Source organism: Echiichthys vipera (genome assembly GCF_963691815.1).
Source record: "Echiichthys vipera genome assembly, chromosome: 12".
In the NCBI taxonomy this organism is placed as follows: Eukaryota; Metazoa; Chordata; class Actinopteri; order Perciformes; family Trachinidae; genus Echiichthys; species Echiichthys vipera.
In genome coordinates, this window is record NC_139837.1 from 17,113,501 (window position 1) to 17,133,861 (window position 20,361).

The window sequence follows — 20,361 nt, forward strand, 5'->3', positions numbered from 1 at the left end:
GAGTGAAAGTGTAAGACGTTAATGAAGAATAATTCTAAAAGCTGAAGAACCAGAATGCTAGAGGCTTTGGATCAATGAGGGCTGTCCAGATATTGTTGATTTAAGGCCGGCCCTTTGCACAGCCTCCTTTTATGAGTGGGCATTTAGAGAGATGTGCTCAGTCCAGCCATCTGCATCACAAACAGACCTCACGATATTTGAGACAATGAGTCCTTGGCAAACAAACACATGACTGTGATGAATTAGGCGACTTTCATTTAACAGCATTTGTGTTATTACAATCTCTTACAAAATGTTTTTTTAACAAGAAGTAAATTTCAGTCTTTTGCCAGATACACATTAATTACTATTTCTCAGGAAACGACAAAGTCACAACGTAATTGTAAATGACCCTGATAGAAGAAAAAAAAATAACTTGAGTGACCCCTCACCCTCTGGGACAGAGAATCAAACACTCCCCAGAAGATTTTCTTGGTGAGTAGTAGTTCATCTTCGGATGCTGTGCCGTAGCTGCCCCAGCCTGACGGGAGGCAGTAATACTTCCAGTTCTGCTCATAGTGGTTGGTTAGCAGCTGGAGGACACACATAAGGCAAAGGTCAGGAACAAATATACAGAATTTAATAAACGAGGTGTTTTCAATGACAGACCACACATATGCAACCTGTACAAATGCTCACAACACACTGGCACTGGGCCATGCATATATAGCACCTCGAAGGAAATCAAGACGTGTACATGAATGTATAGAACAACCGTGTAAACCATTTCACAGGCTAGTCAGAACCTATTACATCTTCAGTATTTCTCTTGTGTGTCCCAGACGGATTGAGTGGAGCAGGGGAGCCAACAAGCCTGTAATCACACAGTCCAATACTTCATCCCCTTGTTTTCCCTGCTGTAGCTGCTCACTTCCTTCACACCAGATGATTAATGCTGTGGGTGTGTTTGAAATATGTACCTTGCAGTGTGTGTGTGTGTGTGTGTGTGTGTGTCTGTCTGTCTGACAGAGATCTACACTAGTAATATAACATCAAAGGTACACCTGCAATAGACTTGGTGGTAATCAGCTGTTGATCTAATAAACTAAGGTAGTAAAGCGTGTCCAAGCAGCGACTACACACACAAAATAAATGTTAGATGATGCAGAAAAGAAAAGTAAAGACAAGTAAAAGCAGAGCACATAGTGAGGAAGGGAAACAACTAAAACAGAGGCATGCACGCAGACCAGCATGCAAAAAGAGATAACAGCAAGATACAGGATAGCAAAGGGATTTAAAAAGAGTGAGAAAAGTGAAGAAATTGTTGCTCACTCTCAGAGGCATCTTGCAGTAATCAGTCAGCAAGGGCACGTCAAAGACGAGGCGGCGCAGGAGCTGCTGCAGCATGGAGGGACGAAGGTGCCTGCAGAATAAAGTGAGAGATAAGAGTGCTGCAGCTGCCCTGAGCTCCTTTCAACCAGAACATCTGATCACCTTTGTCATACTGATTTAGAGGGATTTATGGGAACCAGGCCCTGAGCTATAGAGTTCTGTTAGAAAGCAGCTAAAATGCACTGTTGAACTTTGATACTCCTTCCAGCTGAGATATCACAAGTGCTATCATTAGTCAATCACAAAAACCCAGAGAAAACTTTAAACTCTCCTAATAGAGAGTTTTCATATGTTCTCACCTGCAGACAGCCAGCAGGCACTCCTCTATGGCGTCTCTCTGGGCCTTGGTGAGTGAACGGCCCTTGGAAAGGCGGTAGATGGTATGCAGAGTGGAGTCGATGAGTGTGGCGTAGTGCTCAGTGCCGGCGAAAAGGGGGGCACAGCGGGTGAGAAGGGGTAGCATAGCTGAGCCGATGAAGCGGTTCATGGCCAGGGCTGTCTCTGTGGTACATAGACCTTCCTGGGGAAGGAACGAGTCACAGGCCATACAACATTTAAATGTGGGAACATAACTTAATTTAAAGTGAGACTATGTCATTCCAGAAAGAAGAAATTAAACATCATCATCTCAGAAAGGAAAGCTTTAATGTTTCTAGCTGTTTTGCTGTTAATAAAATTGTCTTGTAAATTATGAACAATCCTACAAAAGTTCCCAGATATTGATTTAATTAGTATGAGCATATGTCAGTGTGTTTTGCCTAATGTCGGAGATGATAATCTTAGCTTCTGCTACATTAACATAACAAGAAATCCTTACTGTCTGAACCCTAACTCGAACTAAACACTGCAGTGTACCCATCTTATACACACAATGGGTTCTGCTCACAAAATAGCTGACTTCACTGCAGGCCAGGTGCTCAAAATGACTTTCACTCCCTTGTGTGCTGCCACGCTTTGAATGCACGTTTTAACATATAATGTGATGATGGATTTATTTTAGCCAAAAGTCTGCACCCTATGGATTTGAGAGTTTAGAGTTGAGCAAGCCATCTACTTTCATCAATCTATCTGCTATCTGTAACTGCTTATGCTTTACAGGGCCGCAGGGGGCTGGAGCTGATCCCAGATGACATAGGGCGAGAGGTGGGGTACAACGTGAACAGCACCCGGCAATCACAGGACTGACAAAGACAGAAAACCATTCCTTGCTGTGAGATGACAGTGAAAACTACTGCACTATAAACTTTGTGTTGATAAATAAGAATTAAGAAAAATTACATTAATCAACCAAAGAGCAGCTTGAACCAAGGCGTAATGAGGAGCTCTTTGTTAGTATAAAAGGTTGCCCAATATTATTGATCAAGTTCATTTTACAGAGGTTGGTAAGTCATTTCTTCTCTCCCACGTTGTTGTCAGCTTTACCCACCGTGTCCAGAGAGGTAGCAGCCCTCAGGTCAGGAAGGAAGCCCACTTCTAGCAGGTGAAGCAGAAAGCTCTGGTCCTCGATACCATACACTCTGTCTAAAAAAAGCACCATAGGGGCCTTGTGATCTGGACAAAAGCAGGCTGACATGTCCGGCTCAGTCACCGACCCATCTGAGAGAGATTGAGACGGCAAAAGGAAGGCCCAACACATAGAGTGAACCACTCAGGTGTAAAACAGTGAAATACACATAGAACAGCCCACAGAACATAATGGCAAGTCTTTTCTGATTAGGAAAGCCATGTGTATTCATTAGGTGCATCTAGCAACATGCGGATGGGAGTATTCTGGTGCTGGAGCCACAGCTCGCTGTCTTCACTCTTGGCCTGCTGACAGGGCTTGTGTGACGCAGCTATGGGCAGCAAATTTAAGAGGCAAGTCTTGCCATGCTTATGCAAATCAATCAATAGAGCAAGACAGCGAGCTATAGAAATGATCTGGCTTACTGAGAGCTATGGGAGTGTGCAGTAAAGCTATGTGCTGATTAAATAGGCATGAGCGGTGAAATGTAATCGATAACCTTCCGCCTTGCACTGAATTTGCAGACTTTTCTAAACCATTGTACCTTCATGTGAGCGAGACATTTTGTAGTAGCATGCACATTAATAGGATGTGTTGGCCAATGGAAGTACAAAGGTGTGCAGTATGCTGCCCTGTATTATTAGAGTGAGCATCCTGACCAGTACCTTTGTTTGTGATGGGCATTTTGAGCGGTATGCTGATAATTCCCACAAGGTCTTCAGTAGGCACCAGAGAGCGCAGGATGGCACGAATACGCAGAGCTTCACCTTTCCCCTTGTTGATGAGCTGAAAAGGAGAAAAGGTATTGAAAATAGGGAAAATGTGTCCAAAAAAACCGACAAATAAATTTACAATTTCTATCAAACGCACATGCATCTCTGGCGCGCAACGTCCCAACAGGTCAATGAGCGCAGAGTAGAAGGACATGATGGCATTGCCCATGTGTACCACCTCTTCTTCATCATCACCATCAGCAGCAGACCTAATAGTGGGGAAAGTGAAGTTAAGGAAGAACAGAAACAGGAAGAACTTTTCCAAAGGGCATCACAGCAAGAGATGCAAGTGAAGGGGGATAAGCAGCTAATCTTAAGTGTAGGTCCTCAGTATTGATTTGATACATTTTGCTTACACGTCAGAGCTCACTCCATGCACAGAGCCCGGCAGGTCCAGAGCCGGCGTCTCAGAGATCTTGATGGCTTCCTTCATGGCAGCCAGCAGGCCGTTCCCTCCTTCGCCCCTCAGGGCAGGTCCAAAACATTCTGGACGACGGATGAGCAGCTTGACCACAACGCTGGAGTTCTCTTCCACGCTCTCGCCTGAAACAAAAACATAAAATCATAGGGGTAAATACATAAAAAAACAATACATAATTGATGAAACCACTATCCCTAAGCCTCAGGCAAAACTCCTTGTAGACTCTGCCTTAAGCATGAAGCAAGAATGAAGGTCTATCAAACGTTGTTGGATCTTCGCTAGCTTTTTCTATATATTTAGATAATATACAGTAAAGTAAAAAACAGAAAGAGAAAGCCAAAGACAGAAAGAAAAACAGACTGGATGGTAACTGCAACCATACCGTTGACGAAGACAGCAAACCGTAGGAAGGAAAGGTAACGCTCCCCCTCAATGGGATTCCAGCCAATGTCTGGATAACCTTTAGCCAGGAGTATTGGACAACTCTGGAGACCACAGCCTGCTAGGTAGGTGACCACCTATGGTTACAGCATATACATATTATCGCATATAGATCAATACTCATTCAGCTTGAGTCTTTTCATTCTAGGTAAGTGTTACCTTGTCCAGATCAGGCTCCTCCAGCGCCAGAGCCAGGCCGTTGTTGTCCATCACCGATGAGGCGGCTACATCTAGAGGAGTGGAGCCCCTCATTGCTGGCGAAGCTACAACACAGAAGCACAGAACTAACCATTTACTCTCTTGTATTTCATATTAGCACTTGTCTGTATTTACATTTCAGTTCAAACTGCAGGGGGTGATGTTGCCACTCTGTCCAAAATATCACTGGTAGCTGATCTCCCAAAAGTTGGTTAGTGTTAAAAGAAAGTTTCCTCTACCAGTTTGCTATGGGCACATATACTCCTATTAGGTTCTACAGGGTTTATGGGAACCAGTTTATGTAGCACTGTGGATTCAAACTCCCCATCTATAATACTGTGGTTGTAGCTTGTATATCATTGTGGAAGTTGATTGTGGATTTTATTATTAGATTTCATTTTTTTTTCTTTCTTGTTGCCATCTGGTTAATGAGAAATTAAGTCTGTGTGTGCGTGTGTGTGTGTGTGTGTGTGTGTGTGTGTGTGTGTGTGTGTGTGTGTGTGTGTGTGTGTGTGTGTATGCATTCTTGACTGGGTGCATTTGCATTAAGGGAAGACACTCTCTTGCCCCAGCAGGGTGCTCTCTGAGACTGTAGCACCGCTGTCATCTAACAGACTGGGAGATGAGTCGCTCTCCTCGCTGATAGCTTCTCAGCGCTCCGACTCACAATTACACACACGTCTTCTAAGGTGCAAGGCTAATATATGTGAGCTCACAGGCGCAGAACAAGTCCTGTGAAAGCAAAAGGGTGATTACAATGTATCACCCATAATAATGAGAGTGCTGGCAGTTTTAAGAATTGGTCTTTCACCCATCCTAGAGGCGGTTTAGGGCTATGTTTATGTTCATCCATCTTCTTTAAGAAATCCTCTAGCATGTCCTACAGTCCTGATAAAGTCATGTGGTGTTCATCCAGTATAATAATGCTGTAGCTCAGCATCAGTAATCATGTGGCTGATCCTTAAGTAGCATGATGGATAATAGTAGCAGCTATACAGAGACATGGCGAGGTGTACCCACCGAGGCCCACACTGCTATTCTCCAGCAGGTAGCTGAGGTGGTCGAACATGGCTTTCTGGTTCTGACGGCTGATCCGGCAGAAGTAGCACAGGAAGCGACAGCAGCTGGCCACCATCTTTGGGAAGGCAATTTCCTGTTGAATGGCCCATAAAGACTAGTTAGGTTCAAATATTAAAACAACTTAAATACAAATTACAAAGCACAAGTACACAAAATTACAGGACGTACACATAATTTGATAACGAGTGGTTTTGGCAAGATTGTTGCTTTATTCTGGGAGTGCTTTATTCTGGGAGTTTATTGTAATGGCCTTCTCCAGGCTAGTTACTGTAATTCCCCCACATGTCTTTGTTTCTAATTAACGCACAAAAAGTCTGACACTTTTCCTCACTTCCACCGAGCCTCACTCTGCCCTTTCTGCCCTCTATCTGATGTTGACAGCCTGAGGGGAAAGCCCACCCACTGGCACCGCGTCTTCATTAATGCAAACTCGAAAATGATCACACCCAAAACTGGACAAAAACACAAACTTTCTCGGTGAGCAAAATTCATTTTAGCACGGTGGTGCATTGAACTCTGCGGGTGCCTCTTTAACAGCCTATGCAAGCAGAGAGAAATATAGAGAAAGAAGTTGTTCAACCTGGGACTTGTGTCCTCCGAGCACATTCACCATGACCTCCATAACAGTCTCATGCATGCCCAGTATTCTCATTAGGTTGGGATGCTGGTAGAAGACTTTGTTGTTCATGATGTCACTTGAGGAGAGAGGAACAAAGACAAAATGAATACTTGACATAGTATACTTAAACAGCTCAAAATTTGAGCAGATGAATCAAACATATTAAACACAAGTAGGGCTCCTCTGAGGCAATCACAACCTACCCAAGTCCATCAATCATGAGCTTCTCCTCCTCTTTCCCCATACGAACAGACAGCAGAGATCTGATTTGACCGAGGGCGGCCAGGAGGTTGATGGTGTCCTGGACCGAGGCAGCACTGATGGTGTACGTCTTCCTCATGGCCCGGAGCAGCTCCCCGATGCTGTCATACTGCCTTCTTAGTAGGCTGAACATCTTGCGGACCAGCTCAGAGTCCAGGATGTGACACTCTTGGGCCCAGCAGACCATCGTCTGAGAGATCAGCTCCTTCAGATTGGCTGAAAAGAAAGTTGGGTAATCATGACTGATAGTTTGCTTAGTGTATTTTTTAAGAACAAAATGCATATTTTATTAAATTGGCAGATTTGCAAGATTTCAAAGAAAAGAATGATTAAAGAGTTCAAGATGTCCCGATTATTTGTCCAAAAATTTAAAAAATGCTATATTTTGCACTTTAAATGCAACTCATGGTATGTAAAAGCAGTGGAATGGCCTTTTAATATTATATTATATATGGCAGTTGACCCTTTAAAATGATTTATAGTGGAACAAGCTGTAAACAATAGTGACGTTCCACAGTTTAAACATATTAAAACATTTAGAAGACACTGAACGAAACAAGGATTAATCTGTAGTCATGTTTCTGGTCACCTAGCAAAAGTCCAGTTACTCCCAATGGCAGATAGGAGGAGTCTTCCTTGCTTCTAAATGCTCCACTGTGTTCACCAGCTAATTGCTAACTTTTTCTGCAGCTGCCTCTGCTGCTGGAAATGACACTGTTGAGAGCAGTGAAAGTGAATCAAAACGATAAAACTATGGGAAATAAAACAGAAAAATAAGCTGAAAGATGCTTAAAGGCTGAGTAGAGCTGAGGTGAACTATTGAGCTTGATAATAATTCTCTCTGGGATCATCAATACCAAAATGCTCTTTCACATTACACACAGTCATTTGATAGGTTGTTGAAAATGAAAATATCCATCAGTGCAGCTTTAATCTTGCATAGTAAATATTCTAAATTAGTATCCTCCTATGCTATGCTGCTTTCAGAGATCATCTAAACTTCATTATTATCATAAACGTATAATACATATTATCATAAAGACAACACAGGTAACTGCAGAATTACTAATTATGAAGGGTAATGTTGGTTAAAACAGTACTGGATTTTCTAAATTTCAACATGAGATTTGCCTTTTAAATCAGCAGAGAAAGACTTTCTTCGACATTGACGTGCTCGCTGCATTTTCTTGTAATACTTAATGCTTATTATTGGCCTCAAGAGGAAAAATATACTGTAACCTTTCTTCTTTTCACTGAGGCCACAACTTCTCCCTTACACACAAAGACAGTAACACACACACTCACACACACCCAACACAAAGCTCTATTTGACCAACGTTTATCCACTTGACCGGGTGCTCCCTTTTCAACACGCTTGAGTATTAAATTCAAAGGCTGTATTGCAAAACTCTGTGGCTCTGTGGTGCAAATAAGACCTTCAGCACAACAACAAAAAAAGACATACAACTCCTTCAAAGTCTTCTGCGTGGCTTGAGTCGAGTTAATAGGACTGCATGTGTGTATCAGCCGCCTCTACAAGCCCCAGGTTCTAAAAGGAGAGGTAATCAGGCGTGTTTCAACAATGTCGGGAATTATTTTCTTTTATTCTATCGGAATTTGTTTCTAAGTCACAGTTTGCGAGCTCATTCATGGAAAGGCACATTTTCAGCGGAGCGGAGAGGAAGCCCTGTTATGTAACGAGTAAGGGAGAAGTGGACAAAGTATTAATAGTACAATATTCTGCTTCCGTGGTTAAACTGAGACATTTGTTTGGACAGCTCGTATGTGGGTTACCCTTAAGGCTTCATTAAAGCTGGATCAATAGGGTGTGTGGGTGAGGGTGCACACATATATTTGTGAGTGTATTCCTGGGTTATGAGCAAAGGAGAGAAAGACGTCAATTAAACAACTCATAAAAATTGATTTCCTTGAAAGTACTGCAATTAGGTGATTGTGTTTTTAAGACCTCTGTGCGGTTGATTGGATCTGTTATGTTCCCAAAGACTATTTGACACAATACTGTCAATCAGCTTGTGTGATGGATGGGTAGCCAGCAGAATGTCACATTCATTGGTAACCGATCCTGCCGCAGAGAGTCGCGTGGGTGTCAGAGAAAGGGCAGAAGCACCAGCTTGCTCCAAAATGAGAAGCGACATTTCTTCCTCTGAGCCAAGACACTTCACAACACCTGACACTCATTCTGTCACATTATCAAACACGCTCACTCGTTCCGCCTCAGTCCGTTTTGTTCTTGAATGCACCCCTGCAGCGCTTTTTCCAGACGACAACCCAAAAAACAAATCTGACTGGTCTAGGGTTACATTGATGGAAGCCAGTGGGTTTTATGGTGTGAGAGCTCCGACACAATCCCTTTGCTCACAAACACAATTGTTCAAGGCAAGTAATCATGTCCGCACATTAAATGCTTCTGGTGGATAAACCATTAATCAGAGGGAGAAAACGACTTCTGCGCTCCTCTTACTTCTTTCCTGTGAAATATTGGCAAAGACAATGGCGCCTGTTGTATCTTCAGGGTCTCACAGAGACACGGCTCTCAAGGAGGAGAAGTTATAACCGGAGTAGCAATACGCAATATATCATGTCATCTTCACTTTGGCCATCCATCTGCCTCCTGGGAAACCCTCTTCTTATAGAAGGTTTTATTTTGGTTTTCAAAATATATACCTTTCCCACAATATAAATACAGAGAAAATACATCCAGGCCCAAACAAAATACTGCACATAAAAACTGATATCAACATGAGAAAAAATGTGTATATATATATATATATATATATATACTATATACTAAACTGCAAACTAAACTTTCCTTCAGAAAAATGTATTCTAACTTTGGAGCATTATTTATCCCCCTTCCCGACAAGCGACAAGCTAGCATTACATGGTTGGTACCAGATATGGCTGGCGGTCCTGCAGGTCTAAAGGGGTTAATTAAAAATCAATATTGTTTTTGAAAATGGCTACTGTATCACAAAACATAATATCGTGATACTAGTGGTAGTGGTTCATGACCTAAAACCTGCAAAACTAATGACTGATTAGCCTCAGCTGTACTTTGTGTTTGATGCTAACCAGAATATGTCAGCGTTCTAACATATTGAACCATATGGCTGAGTTCCAAAGTGCATACTTTTTCTTTTTACTACTTGCACCTTGAACTTTGACCTTCTGGCTCATACAGCCATATCCATAATATGCAAAGGATCGTGGGTCAGAATAGCCAGAAAAGCATGCTGACTTGGACATGGCATCATCTGACTGGATAGAGTAGGATATCCTGGTATTTTTGGCATAGCCTACTGCATTTGACATACTATGCACTGAGGCATACTAAATCTGTTTCTGGCATACAAGTATGGTAGTATGGAGAGTGTATTAGCTTTGTCAACCTGAGCATGAAAACATGTGTCGCTAGCATTTAGCTCTGAGTGCAGCCTCACAGAGCAGCGGGTAGGTTTAGATGTAGTGTCTTTTGATGTATATTCAACTATGTTTCCAAAAACAAGATATACACCAAGACTAAATCTACTATACAAGCAAATCTGGCTTCCAAATCAAGCGTCAACACTTATTACCAACCAACAGTACATAGAAATACAAAATGATTCAAAGAAAGAACACTTAGCAGATAAGAGAAGTTGCCCACAGAGATTCTAAAATATTCCAGTCCCCTGAGGAAACTTCCCTCACTTTCTGACGCCCCCAGCTGCTATAGAAGTAGATGTGGTGCCCCTGAACTGTGGCTGCCACCACAAACCAGCCTTCTAATCAATCAGCCTGTACACAACCACCTTCAGAGACCACCACCACCAACAGCAGTCTTTAAGGAGAAATACATGCACCTCTATTTTCATCCAGCCTTGCTCCTTGGAGATCAACATGGTGGTCTTTTATGCTCCCCATCAGGGTCACACCAAGTCCCAGTGGAGAGATTGCCTTTCAGCATCACATATTTAATCCCAAATGTGTCTGCAACTTGGCCACTTCCTGTTGCCAGCATTGCTTTCAAGAATAGACGAGGATTGTATGACCATAGCCGGATTCTCAGGAGTCATAGTATATTAATTCAACGCATTTATATAGTGAACCCCTAACAAGGCAATTGTAGTTAAACACCAACACATCTTGTTGTATTGCAAGAAGAGGTCCATTTTTAAGACTCGCAATTGTGTACTTGTACGTATGTGTATATGGGTTTAATTAGGTGAAGGATTTGGTTTTATAGGCATTTTTTTGCCCTCTCATTGCTCCTCTCTCGTCTCCCCGGAGCGTCTGGCGGAAGACACTCTTCACTCTGGAGCCTCTCCTCGGCCCGGCTCCATATTACCATAATGAAAATGAAAAGAAATTGAAATGGAAATGACTGCCACCCAGTGATTCAGTCCACATGACACCGGCAGACAAATAGAGGCAAGACAGAGGGTGCTAGAGGTGCAATACAGGAGCTCCTGCTTTTAATTCTTGCCTCCCTCTGTGTGAGGAACACAGACAGAGAGCTTATACAAAAAGAAGTGAAAGAAACCATAAACAAGCCAAATGTAGTGGGGAATAAATGGATAACGTGTGTGAGAGCTTGTGCTTCTATGCGAAAGTGACAAATGTTGCACCAGCAGTATAGAAACAGAACAACCTTAGTGTCACAAGCATTTCTTTCTTGTCGATTTGATATTGTGGACTTAGTCAAAATATTCCCCAAAGCTTTAAGTGCATACTGCTCCTTCTACTGTTTCAGTATGTTGCTATGGTTACAACGCTTCATAGAATATAAATTTAGATCGGAAATTAAAGGTTCCATATTATACTAATTTTCAAGTTCATGCTTGTATTTTTGGGGGGTTCTACTAGAACATGTTTCAGTTGCTTTGATGTTAAAAACAACAACAGCAACAACAACAGCAACAACAACTATAGCAACACATGTTTCCAGGTTTTCCACATCCTCTTGGCGTCTCTGTACTGTCATTTCAGCCAGGGAATGACTGTAACGGCATTGTAGTGGCACTATCAACCTATATATAGCATAGTTGTGACATCACAACCGTGCAAAAGTCCTGCCAATTTGTTCAAAGACACAGTTTCTGAATGCAGGATGTGTGCATTTCTCTGTGGATTCAGCATTTTGATACTTTCAGAGTATTCATATTGACCTGATGACGCATGGCAATCAAATTTTTACAGCTTGTACACTACGGCTTCGCTAATATTACAAAGTAATAAAAATAGTGACTTCCTCACATGGTGCGGCTTGCTCCTTCTCCGTGGGCTCCTCTGCTTTGTGAGACTGGCCTTTGATCTTGTTCACCAGCATCAGCAGGCGACCTTTGATTGATGTATCTTGTTCGTATTCGTCGTCCTCCATGGGGATTCCTGCACAAGACAAACACACATGCTATATACAGTACATGAAGAGAGCAAAGCATATTACAGCAATAGCTCTGCTCTTACTATGGGGTTAGCAGACATGTCATGGGTGTGATGTGTAGCACTGGGTGTGCGGCATCTCCTATATTAATAGTTGTGTTTCATTGTTCTCTGTGTTGAGGGTGCCATGGCAGGTCAGCGCTACTCTATGTGGCATGGCTGAAATCACCATTAGATTGGTTGTACCATTGAGGGTTTGGTAATTCAATTATTTATCAAAACACAGAGATGTCAGAGCAATGTGAGAGGCACTGAGCTGTAACTCCTGTGCCTAGAGACAGAGAGATGCAGAGGAAAAAGAAAGCATTTCTGAGAGCAACTGGAACAATTCAGCTGACACAATGGCAGCTCATGCAATAGATGGAAAAGACACAACTATATGTTTTCTATATTTCACATTTCATTTTGCTCCTATTTTTAATCTTCCTTCCACGTTGCCAGTTCATTATGCCTATTTAAAATAGCTGTAATCAATTCTACAATCAATCGAGGCAAAGCAAGATTACGGTATCAAGTTAAATACAATAATGCATGTTTCATGATAAAGATAACCAATAAATCAGCTCGTAAAAGGTTTTTGTAAGATCTGCATCTCACCACAGTGGAGCTGCAGCTGATTGTGAAAATCATACAGTTCTTCCTGGATGTCTGTTGGACACGGACAGTCCTCGCCCATGCTGAAGGTCAGCAACATGTTGATCTAAAGTATGAACACAGACAGTTATATGCATTAACAAAGTCTGGTAATTAAGTTTCAAAAGCAATCTGAACATGAATGTAGGATTCAAAAAAAGAAAAAAAAACAGTTTAAGTGGCTAATTCTGTCTCGGCACTCACAGACTGAAGGACACCATGACAAGTCATTAAAGGAGCTGTGAAGCGCTGAACTCCATCTCCAGCTGTGACCCTTAAGGGATACTGTATGCGTCTGTGTGCTCACGCTCACTGGTGCAACGACACCACAGAGAAGAGGGGCTTCAGTGCACATTAAGAGGGTGCTTGTAACACTTGGAACCAAAAATTAGGAAATTTTGACAAAACAGAAACTGAGAAGGGAATCTGATGGTGGGGAGAGAATTTAATCACGTATGTGGCAAATTGGAGAAGTTATGTAACAGCTCCCTCTGAATTATCCAGTTGTATGCATCATTTGAAGCAGTGAGCTCACAGGCTTTCTTTGTGGTCAGTTATTATAGATTCATGTGTACTTACTGTAAGATTCATACATTTTAACAGATGCACAGTTCCTGACATTTACACCCTGTGGGTGATTTGCACCTTTAAGTCACATAAGCATTAGTAAAGTCACATGACAGACACGTGAGAGTTGTCAGAATCACATGAACATAGGAGCGAATTGGTGTGGGTCACAACTGTGCTGTAAGTAGGTGCAAAGATTGTACATTCCCTGTGTGGACTGTCAGTCTATAGCAGTCTTACCTACCACTTAATCTTAAAGAGGCAGAAATACATTTTCAAGTTGAAAATGCATTTTATACATTTGCGAGTAGATGATGTGGTTTTAATGACAGTGCAGGGTTCCACTGTTCCACTTTTGTTGCATTTGTTAGCATACTGTATATCAGTGTTTTTTTTTTTTTTTACTACAAATGATGATTAGAGCTTTTCCCAGGAGTGTGTGGGAGTGTGCACACTGTGTTTATTTTCATCCTTCTTATTGGTGCATGGAATTCGATCCGTCAAACCTCAACCGGAGCAGCGGCCTAACCAGCCACAATAAGTTAAAACCCCTATGCAGGTGTTCAATGCCTTTTTTCGTAAGTATGCTCATAGGATAAATGTATTTTTTTAAATTTTGTATAAGTAAAATTAGCTAAAGCAAATCTTAAGGCACCCTTGATCTAAAGCCTATATAAGGCACCCACTGGTTTAGATACTTGTAAACAACAGAAAATGAGGTAATTACATCGTGAGCTACTTTGTACATATTATTTACCCATCAGACACAACGGCCTCCTCTCACCTGTTCTTGAGGGGGCGATCGAAACTCTTTGGTCTTCTTTGCGGTAACAGCGGCGGACATGTTGAGGGCCAGCATCAGCTCGTTGTAGCGGAACTTCTGGTTGTACTGCAGCTTGGAGACGAAGCTGTCAGAGAAGGACACGATGGCCTCGATGCGGTGCTTCAGCTCGCAGTCGCAGAAATAGTGAAGCAGCTCGCACATCTGGGGAATGAACAAGGGGAGGAGACAGACAACAGATAATGTTGCATCACTGTTGTGCGCCTAGATGCAGCTGTTATGAGCAAGTCTGTTAGGAATATATACAAACAGCCATATGGTGCCACATCATCCCACTTATTAGAGAGACATTTCCTATTTGACTGACTCCTGAATGGGTCTATTACAGTGGCGCAGTTATGGAGCATGTGTGTTCATTGATTTCATATGTTTTGGTCATTAACATTAAGGTTAACACATATACGACGATGCTAGATTGATCATATTAGCTCATCGTCACCTGTCGTTTGACGGGCTCAGGCAGCCTCTTCTCTAGCAGTCCTTTCATTGGCTGTTTAGCCTCTTTGGCGGCTTCCTCTTCTCCAGCTTCCACTGCCTTCTCCTCCGCCCCTGTGAGTCCTTCTTTATCGGTAGCCCCAGTGGCCCCCTCCTCACGTGTCTCTCTGAAAACATTTGGCTCAATAAGAAGTAAGATCTTATGAACGTCCTCGCTACCTAGCACGCCCATAGTCAGCAAGGTGCTGATGAGTTTCAAGATTGGCACAAAGTGGTACTCCACACCTCCTCCTACAGGATCTCGGATGTGGTGGCCGCCACCCTGAACGGCCTCTGTCAACATTAAGATTGATTTCTCCTTCAATGCATCCAGTGGGATTTGAGGACTATAGAGATGCTCCCGTTTGGTGCTGATGAAACAGGGCGGAGCAAAGTTGAGGCGGGGTTTGAGTGAGGTACTAAGCCCCACTCCTGGCGGGAGATGCTTTTTAGAAGCGTCGGAGAAAAGGCGAATGGAACGCGTCTCAGCTGTGACGGGGATGATGAACTCGTCTTTCATCATGAGTCGGGCCTCTTTTGCCGTCTCCAGGTGGGTGCTGATCAGGACATTGTAGAAGCCCTCGCGTAACATGCCGGATAGGTACTGGTTGTCGATCGTGTACAAGAGCTGTGATTGGTCCAGGTGGCTGCAGAGGGCGTGGGCCACACGGGTGTTGCCCAGAGCGCAGAGGGCACAGTAAAGCTTCAGGGTGTGGTAGTGGAACTTCCTCATGTCCTCCTGCTCAGACAGCTCCATGATGTCGACACACCTTTTGTAAAGAAGTGAGAGAGGATTAGCAAAATACACTCTTATGTTCTGATTAAGAGTATTTAGAGGACAGGCCAACGTTATTTACCACACAGGATAATAAAATAAAGGTCGTTAAAGGTTCCCTTTGGGTTTTTTTTTTTTTACCTCTTGCAGCGCTGCAGAGCTGTTTTTATATGAGTGAGTCTAGTTTTGTTTACCTCTTACACATGCACACAAATAGAATGAATACATTATATGCACACTGTGTACTGCACCTGTTCTCTTCAGGTATATGTACGGCTAACATCTGCAGGGGCTCCACACACTGGACAACCCAGCCATGTCTCTCATTGACCCTGGCTATTTCCACCTTGAGGAAGACATTGGGCATCCGGCTCCACAGCACAGCGTTGATAGTCTGGACATATAAACGAGGTGGACACTGGGGCACCGGGTTCTTATGTTCACTCTTAAAGATGGCAGATGACAGAGGCATGGCATTCTGGGGAGGGCAATCAAGGAGGGAGGGATTAAAGGGATATTCTTATTTTTCAATGCAAAACAAGCGGTTTAAAAGGCTTTATACGCTCATTCTCCTTCCACACTCACTCTTTGCAAAAGAGACACACTACTTCCTTTGCTTATTTTCTCCTCCAAACAACTGATGCAATTACCCGTCTTGTTGGTGAATTCTCTTTGGTGCAGACATAGCATCCTAAAATATCTGCCTAATGGACATGCTGGAGGGGGTGTAGCTGCATAATATAGTGTGGGAGCTGCATCACTGAACAAAGTGTGAGGCTGAATAGGGTAATGCAAGTTTAAAATGAAAAAAGAGCATACTGTGAGCAGTAAAAAAGGCATTTTCTTGACCAACACTGATTTTGGCTTCTTTCTTTTACATTGTTATGGTAAAGTGAGACATCATTTATTCAACAAAGTTGTGTAACAGAACAATTGGAGGACTCCACCTTTATTTTAGTCAGCTCGAACTGGAAGAGGTTAGGGCTTGTTGGTCGCACAAACACAGCAGGGAAAAGCTTGGTGTTTGGTTCCACCTGGAGCAGAGAAAAACAGCAGCGAATTAATAACAGGTCCAAACAGGAAGAGAGCATGACTTGCGGAAAGCAGCTTAATGATGCATCATGAAACTTTGCTACTTAGTATGTGTATGCATGATCGAGAGTTGGCTGGCAGGATGACTCAGCGCAGGATGAAGCCTCACAGAGTTTCAGTGAGGGAGAACATAAGAAGATTATACCCCTCTTTAAGATTTAGTTCTCCGAGTACATCTGAACAGGCAAATTCTAAGTCTGAAATTCAACAATACAGACATCACCGCTCTGGTACCTGGTATGATGTGGTTATCTCCTTTCCATTGACAGTGAAATTCACCATGCCGGTGGCCAGGTCTATGAGACAGCCAATCTCCAGATCAGTGTTGCTGCGACTGGAGGCCTGAGCAGCGTTGGTCACATCACCACCCCACACCATGTAGCAGTTACTCCTCTTCACACTATTAGAGCACAAATATCAGGCATTCATCTTAACTTGACACACAGTAAATTCTGACTGAAAAAAATCAGCAGTTTTAGGTAAAGAAATTTAAACTTTTTTTTGTTTCGCTAAAAACAGTCTAACCTTTCATGGACTCGTCCTCGCTCGTCACCAAGGGTTACCGTGACCGAACGGTTTTTACTGAGGTTGAAGTTGTTGCTATAGTAATGGTAGTCGGGGGTAACCCATCCAACCCACACACCGGCAGGGTCCTGACCAGCGAAGACCCTTACCGAGTAGTAGTACTGCAATGAAATGCAAGAGTTAGCCAGCACTCTAGGTGTTTTGCAACCAAATAGTACGAAAAAAGATTAATCAATACCGTAGTGATGCTGCTGTAGTCCACTCGTCTACTTTCATCACTGTGCCTCACAGACCTCAATGGATATCTATCAGAAATCACATTCAACATGTGATTATCAGATTCAAATCATTTGACAGATAGCCATTATAAGATGTCTGATAAAACCAACCATCTTTCACTGGATCACCATTACTTCAAATATTTGCATCCTAACTGACACTGAACTTGATGTCATGATTGGCAAATGAAAATGGCAGGTACAATGCTTTGAAAAGGAGAAGTTTTCAGTATGGCCATTCACAATTTTTTGAGTACCTATGTTTGACTTTAAGGGTATCTTCCTCGTGGATTCCGTTCATGTCTACAACAGGACTGCATTTGAAGATAGAGTGGAACTCTACGGGCATGCTGAGACGACAAAACACCATATCTGCGTTGCTGTTCTGTGTGCCAAATGTCTTGTGGATGACTTTAAGACATGGGGGGCTGTCGATGGTGCCGTCAATCCTGGTCACCTGCAAACAGGAGGAACATCTTTGTATCCAATGACCAATCGTATGACAACGGATATGTCGCTGCTTTTGTTCTTACTGCGATGTGGTTGTGGTCCTTTGGCACATTGACAAATGTAGGCAGACGCTTGCTGAACCACATGGTGACCTCACGGTTCATGTTGACGGCAAATGGTTCGAATCCCTCCTGGAGGCCGCACACGGTGTAGTACTTAAAGGTATTGGCGTCTTTCCCCAGATTCATACGGCCTACCTGGCCCAGACCAAGACTACATACTGGAATAAATCCTGAAGGACAGCCAGAGGAAGTAAAGGAGGGGTGAGGAGAGAATAAATAGCCCCTAAGAACACACACAGCAGGAGGGGAGGGAAAATCAATCCAGCTTTTGCAAAAAGGCAATTTACAAGTGTCACATTAAATAAGGGTGATTTTGTTACAGGGAGCCACTTATTTTTCACTTACATCCCCAGCATGGACATTCTAGGTTAATGTTTCTTGCTCTGAGTGCGAAGGCTTTATTAAAAAATGATTGACCAACAACTCTTTCTACAATCAAACCTTATCAGTCTGACACTCCCTGACCTTAAGCTTCTACAACTGGCTCTGTTACCACACTCATCCTTATCCACATGGAAACTTTCTCACCATCCTCAGTTTCAAAGTCAGTGAAGCACAGCTCCGAGCCCTTGGTGGTGATGAGGATCTCTCCATTTAGGGTGAAGATCATGGACTTGTCCTCCATGTTGATCATGCAGCCAACCACGTCGCCAGCATGCCAGCACCGCCCGAACAAACGGCTGCCCATGTTCAGACAGTGACCCTGTGTACAGCACAAATGTATAATGCTCAGGAGCAGATTATAGCATAACAATGTTTTTCTCAAGGCCTTTATTTTCAAGTAAGTGTTTTTTTTTCTAAAATTATTAATTATTTTATTGGAGAAAGATAATTTTACTTTAATTCTCTTTAAAGAACTTCAATTATCAAGTTTTAAATAAAGGGAAAGGTCATTACAACAGTATAAAGAAAATTGCATGTATTAATTGCACAATATTTGGGTTTGTTTAGCTGACAGCTTACCCTGTATCCATCAAAGACGAAAGCAAGCTCATCTGTGCCAAGCTCCACATCTGGCTTACATCCAGGTCTGGCCCAGCCCACTCTCATGTCCCCTCCCGTCACAGCCTCAAATTCAAAGTACCACTTCCCGATCCTCACCGCATACGTCCTCTCCACTCTGAAGAAGCGGACCTTGTCGATGCTGATCCGCTCAACCACTTGTCCTACAGGGTGGAAGGGACAGCCATAATGTGAGGTTGTAGATTGCGGCTTCCAAACCAGCAGAATCCCCTCCAACACATAAGAAAATGAATAATGGAACCAATAATCGCAAAAGCCTAACACTGGATGAGGTTAAAGGCAATCATTTCACACCCTATTTTCCTTCACTGTCGACTGAAAGGGAGTGGGAGGAAGAATCCTTTATCTGGACTCTAAAATAAAGTCACACATAACATTTTTTTCCATTATTTGTTACATGCATTTTATCATATTCTGTATACTTTGAACATCTGTGTATTTAGATAGGCACACATCCACGAGCCAGACTCACCGCCTTCCTGGTCTAAGGGCTCAATGTTGTATCCGTAGCCAATCAGAGTGCGGATAGCCTCCCGCAAGCTGTCCCTGTTCGACTTTTTGGTGCGCTCATCCAGCAGAACATAGGGAACCAGGCGAGGGTTACGCTTACTCTTCAGATCCTGCAGAGAGGAGAGGCAGTACGAGAAGACTGAATGCAGGAAAAACATTCCCAACTATCTTTGGTTATCTCATTAGTTGTACTGTCAGCCAGCTCAAACATACAATGGTTACGTTTGTTACAACTGTGCTGTCAATCCCTGTAATTGAGAAGTTAATAATTTATTGCCTTTGAGCTACTGCTGCTCATCGCTTCCTCGATCTTTCCTGTGTCATTTCCCATAGCAGTTCTCCCACTGGGGTCGAGGCGCAACCTCGTAGTATTAATACTACTTAAGCAGATTTGTGGGGCTTAATTTCAAAACATGTGCTGGCTATTCAGATCACAGGCTGTTTGTTTGATCTGATTTAACAGCTTTCCCCGATATCACTAAAGGACTTAATTTAAAAAACAATGTGGCATTTTTTTCTGAAGCACTGGTAACTCATGTTATCAACTATGACCCTTGATTTACAAATTGCAGGTATCATCTAATACGAGCTTACGGTGGATTTAAGAGAAATCTACGGATGCAAATTAACAAAGTGTAGTAAAATAAAGACATAGATGTGTATTTTGGATGTTTTCTGTCCACTAGACTGAAAGAAGACTACTACTATTATTTTTTCACTAAATCCAACCACCGTATGACCAAAGAAACAAGAGTAATTTCATATTACATTGAAATATAGTTTCCATGGGGATGACATTTTACATCGCATTATGGGACAAAATAGAGGTGGGAAATGAAGAATTATGTTATGAGTTATAAGTATGTTATGTCTAATTTCATGGCAAAGGTAACAAAAAAACAAACCATAAACCTTATTTTAAAAAGCTATCAGTCGATGTATTCAGTTTTAGAAATTGTGT

General features: G+C 42.6%; 1 protein-coding gene across 1 annotated transcript in view; it reads right to left on the reverse strand.

Annotated features, from left to right (window-relative positions):
• LOC310954639 (ryanodine receptor 3) overlaps window positions 1-20,361 on the reverse strand; it is a gene marked incomplete at both ends in the record, with an annotated part of 98,731 nt that overhangs the window by 28,880 nt on the left and 49,490 nt on the right. The window contains 25 exons of the mRNA XM_083924228.1: window positions 432-572; window positions 1,312-1,402; window positions 1,671-1,891; window positions 2,798-2,967; window positions 3,541-3,661; window positions 3,746-3,857; window positions 4,005-4,191; window positions 4,452-4,587; window positions 4,670-4,773; window positions 5,729-5,858; window positions 6,369-6,483; window positions 6,611-6,884; window positions 11,925-12,056; window positions 12,708-12,810; window positions 14,095-14,295; window positions 14,591-15,395; window positions 15,652-15,878; window positions 16,348-16,434; window positions 16,727-16,892; window positions 17,018-17,209; window positions 17,553-17,752; window positions 17,829-18,037; window positions 18,396-18,570; window positions 18,831-19,033; window positions 19,363-19,510. Of these exons, the coding sequence (XP_083780354.1) occupies window positions 432-572; window positions 1,312-1,402; window positions 1,671-1,891; window positions 2,798-2,967; window positions 3,541-3,661; window positions 3,746-3,857; window positions 4,005-4,191; window positions 4,452-4,587; window positions 4,670-4,773; window positions 5,729-5,858; window positions 6,369-6,483; window positions 6,611-6,884; window positions 11,925-12,056; window positions 12,708-12,810; window positions 14,095-14,295; window positions 14,591-15,395; window positions 15,652-15,878; window positions 16,348-16,434; window positions 16,727-16,892; window positions 17,018-17,209; window positions 17,553-17,752; window positions 17,829-18,037; window positions 18,396-18,570; window positions 18,831-19,033; window positions 19,363-19,510 (4,650 nt within the window). The remainder of the gene's footprint in view (window positions 1-431; window positions 573-1,311; window positions 1,403-1,670; window positions 1,892-2,797; window positions 2,968-3,540; window positions 3,662-3,745; window positions 3,858-4,004; window positions 4,192-4,451; window positions 4,588-4,669; window positions 4,774-5,728; window positions 5,859-6,368; window positions 6,484-6,610; window positions 6,885-11,924; window positions 12,057-12,707; window positions 12,811-14,094; window positions 14,296-14,590; window positions 15,396-15,651; window positions 15,879-16,347; window positions 16,435-16,726; window positions 16,893-17,017; window positions 17,210-17,552; window positions 17,753-17,828; window positions 18,038-18,395; window positions 18,571-18,830; window positions 19,034-19,362; window positions 19,511-20,361) is intronic.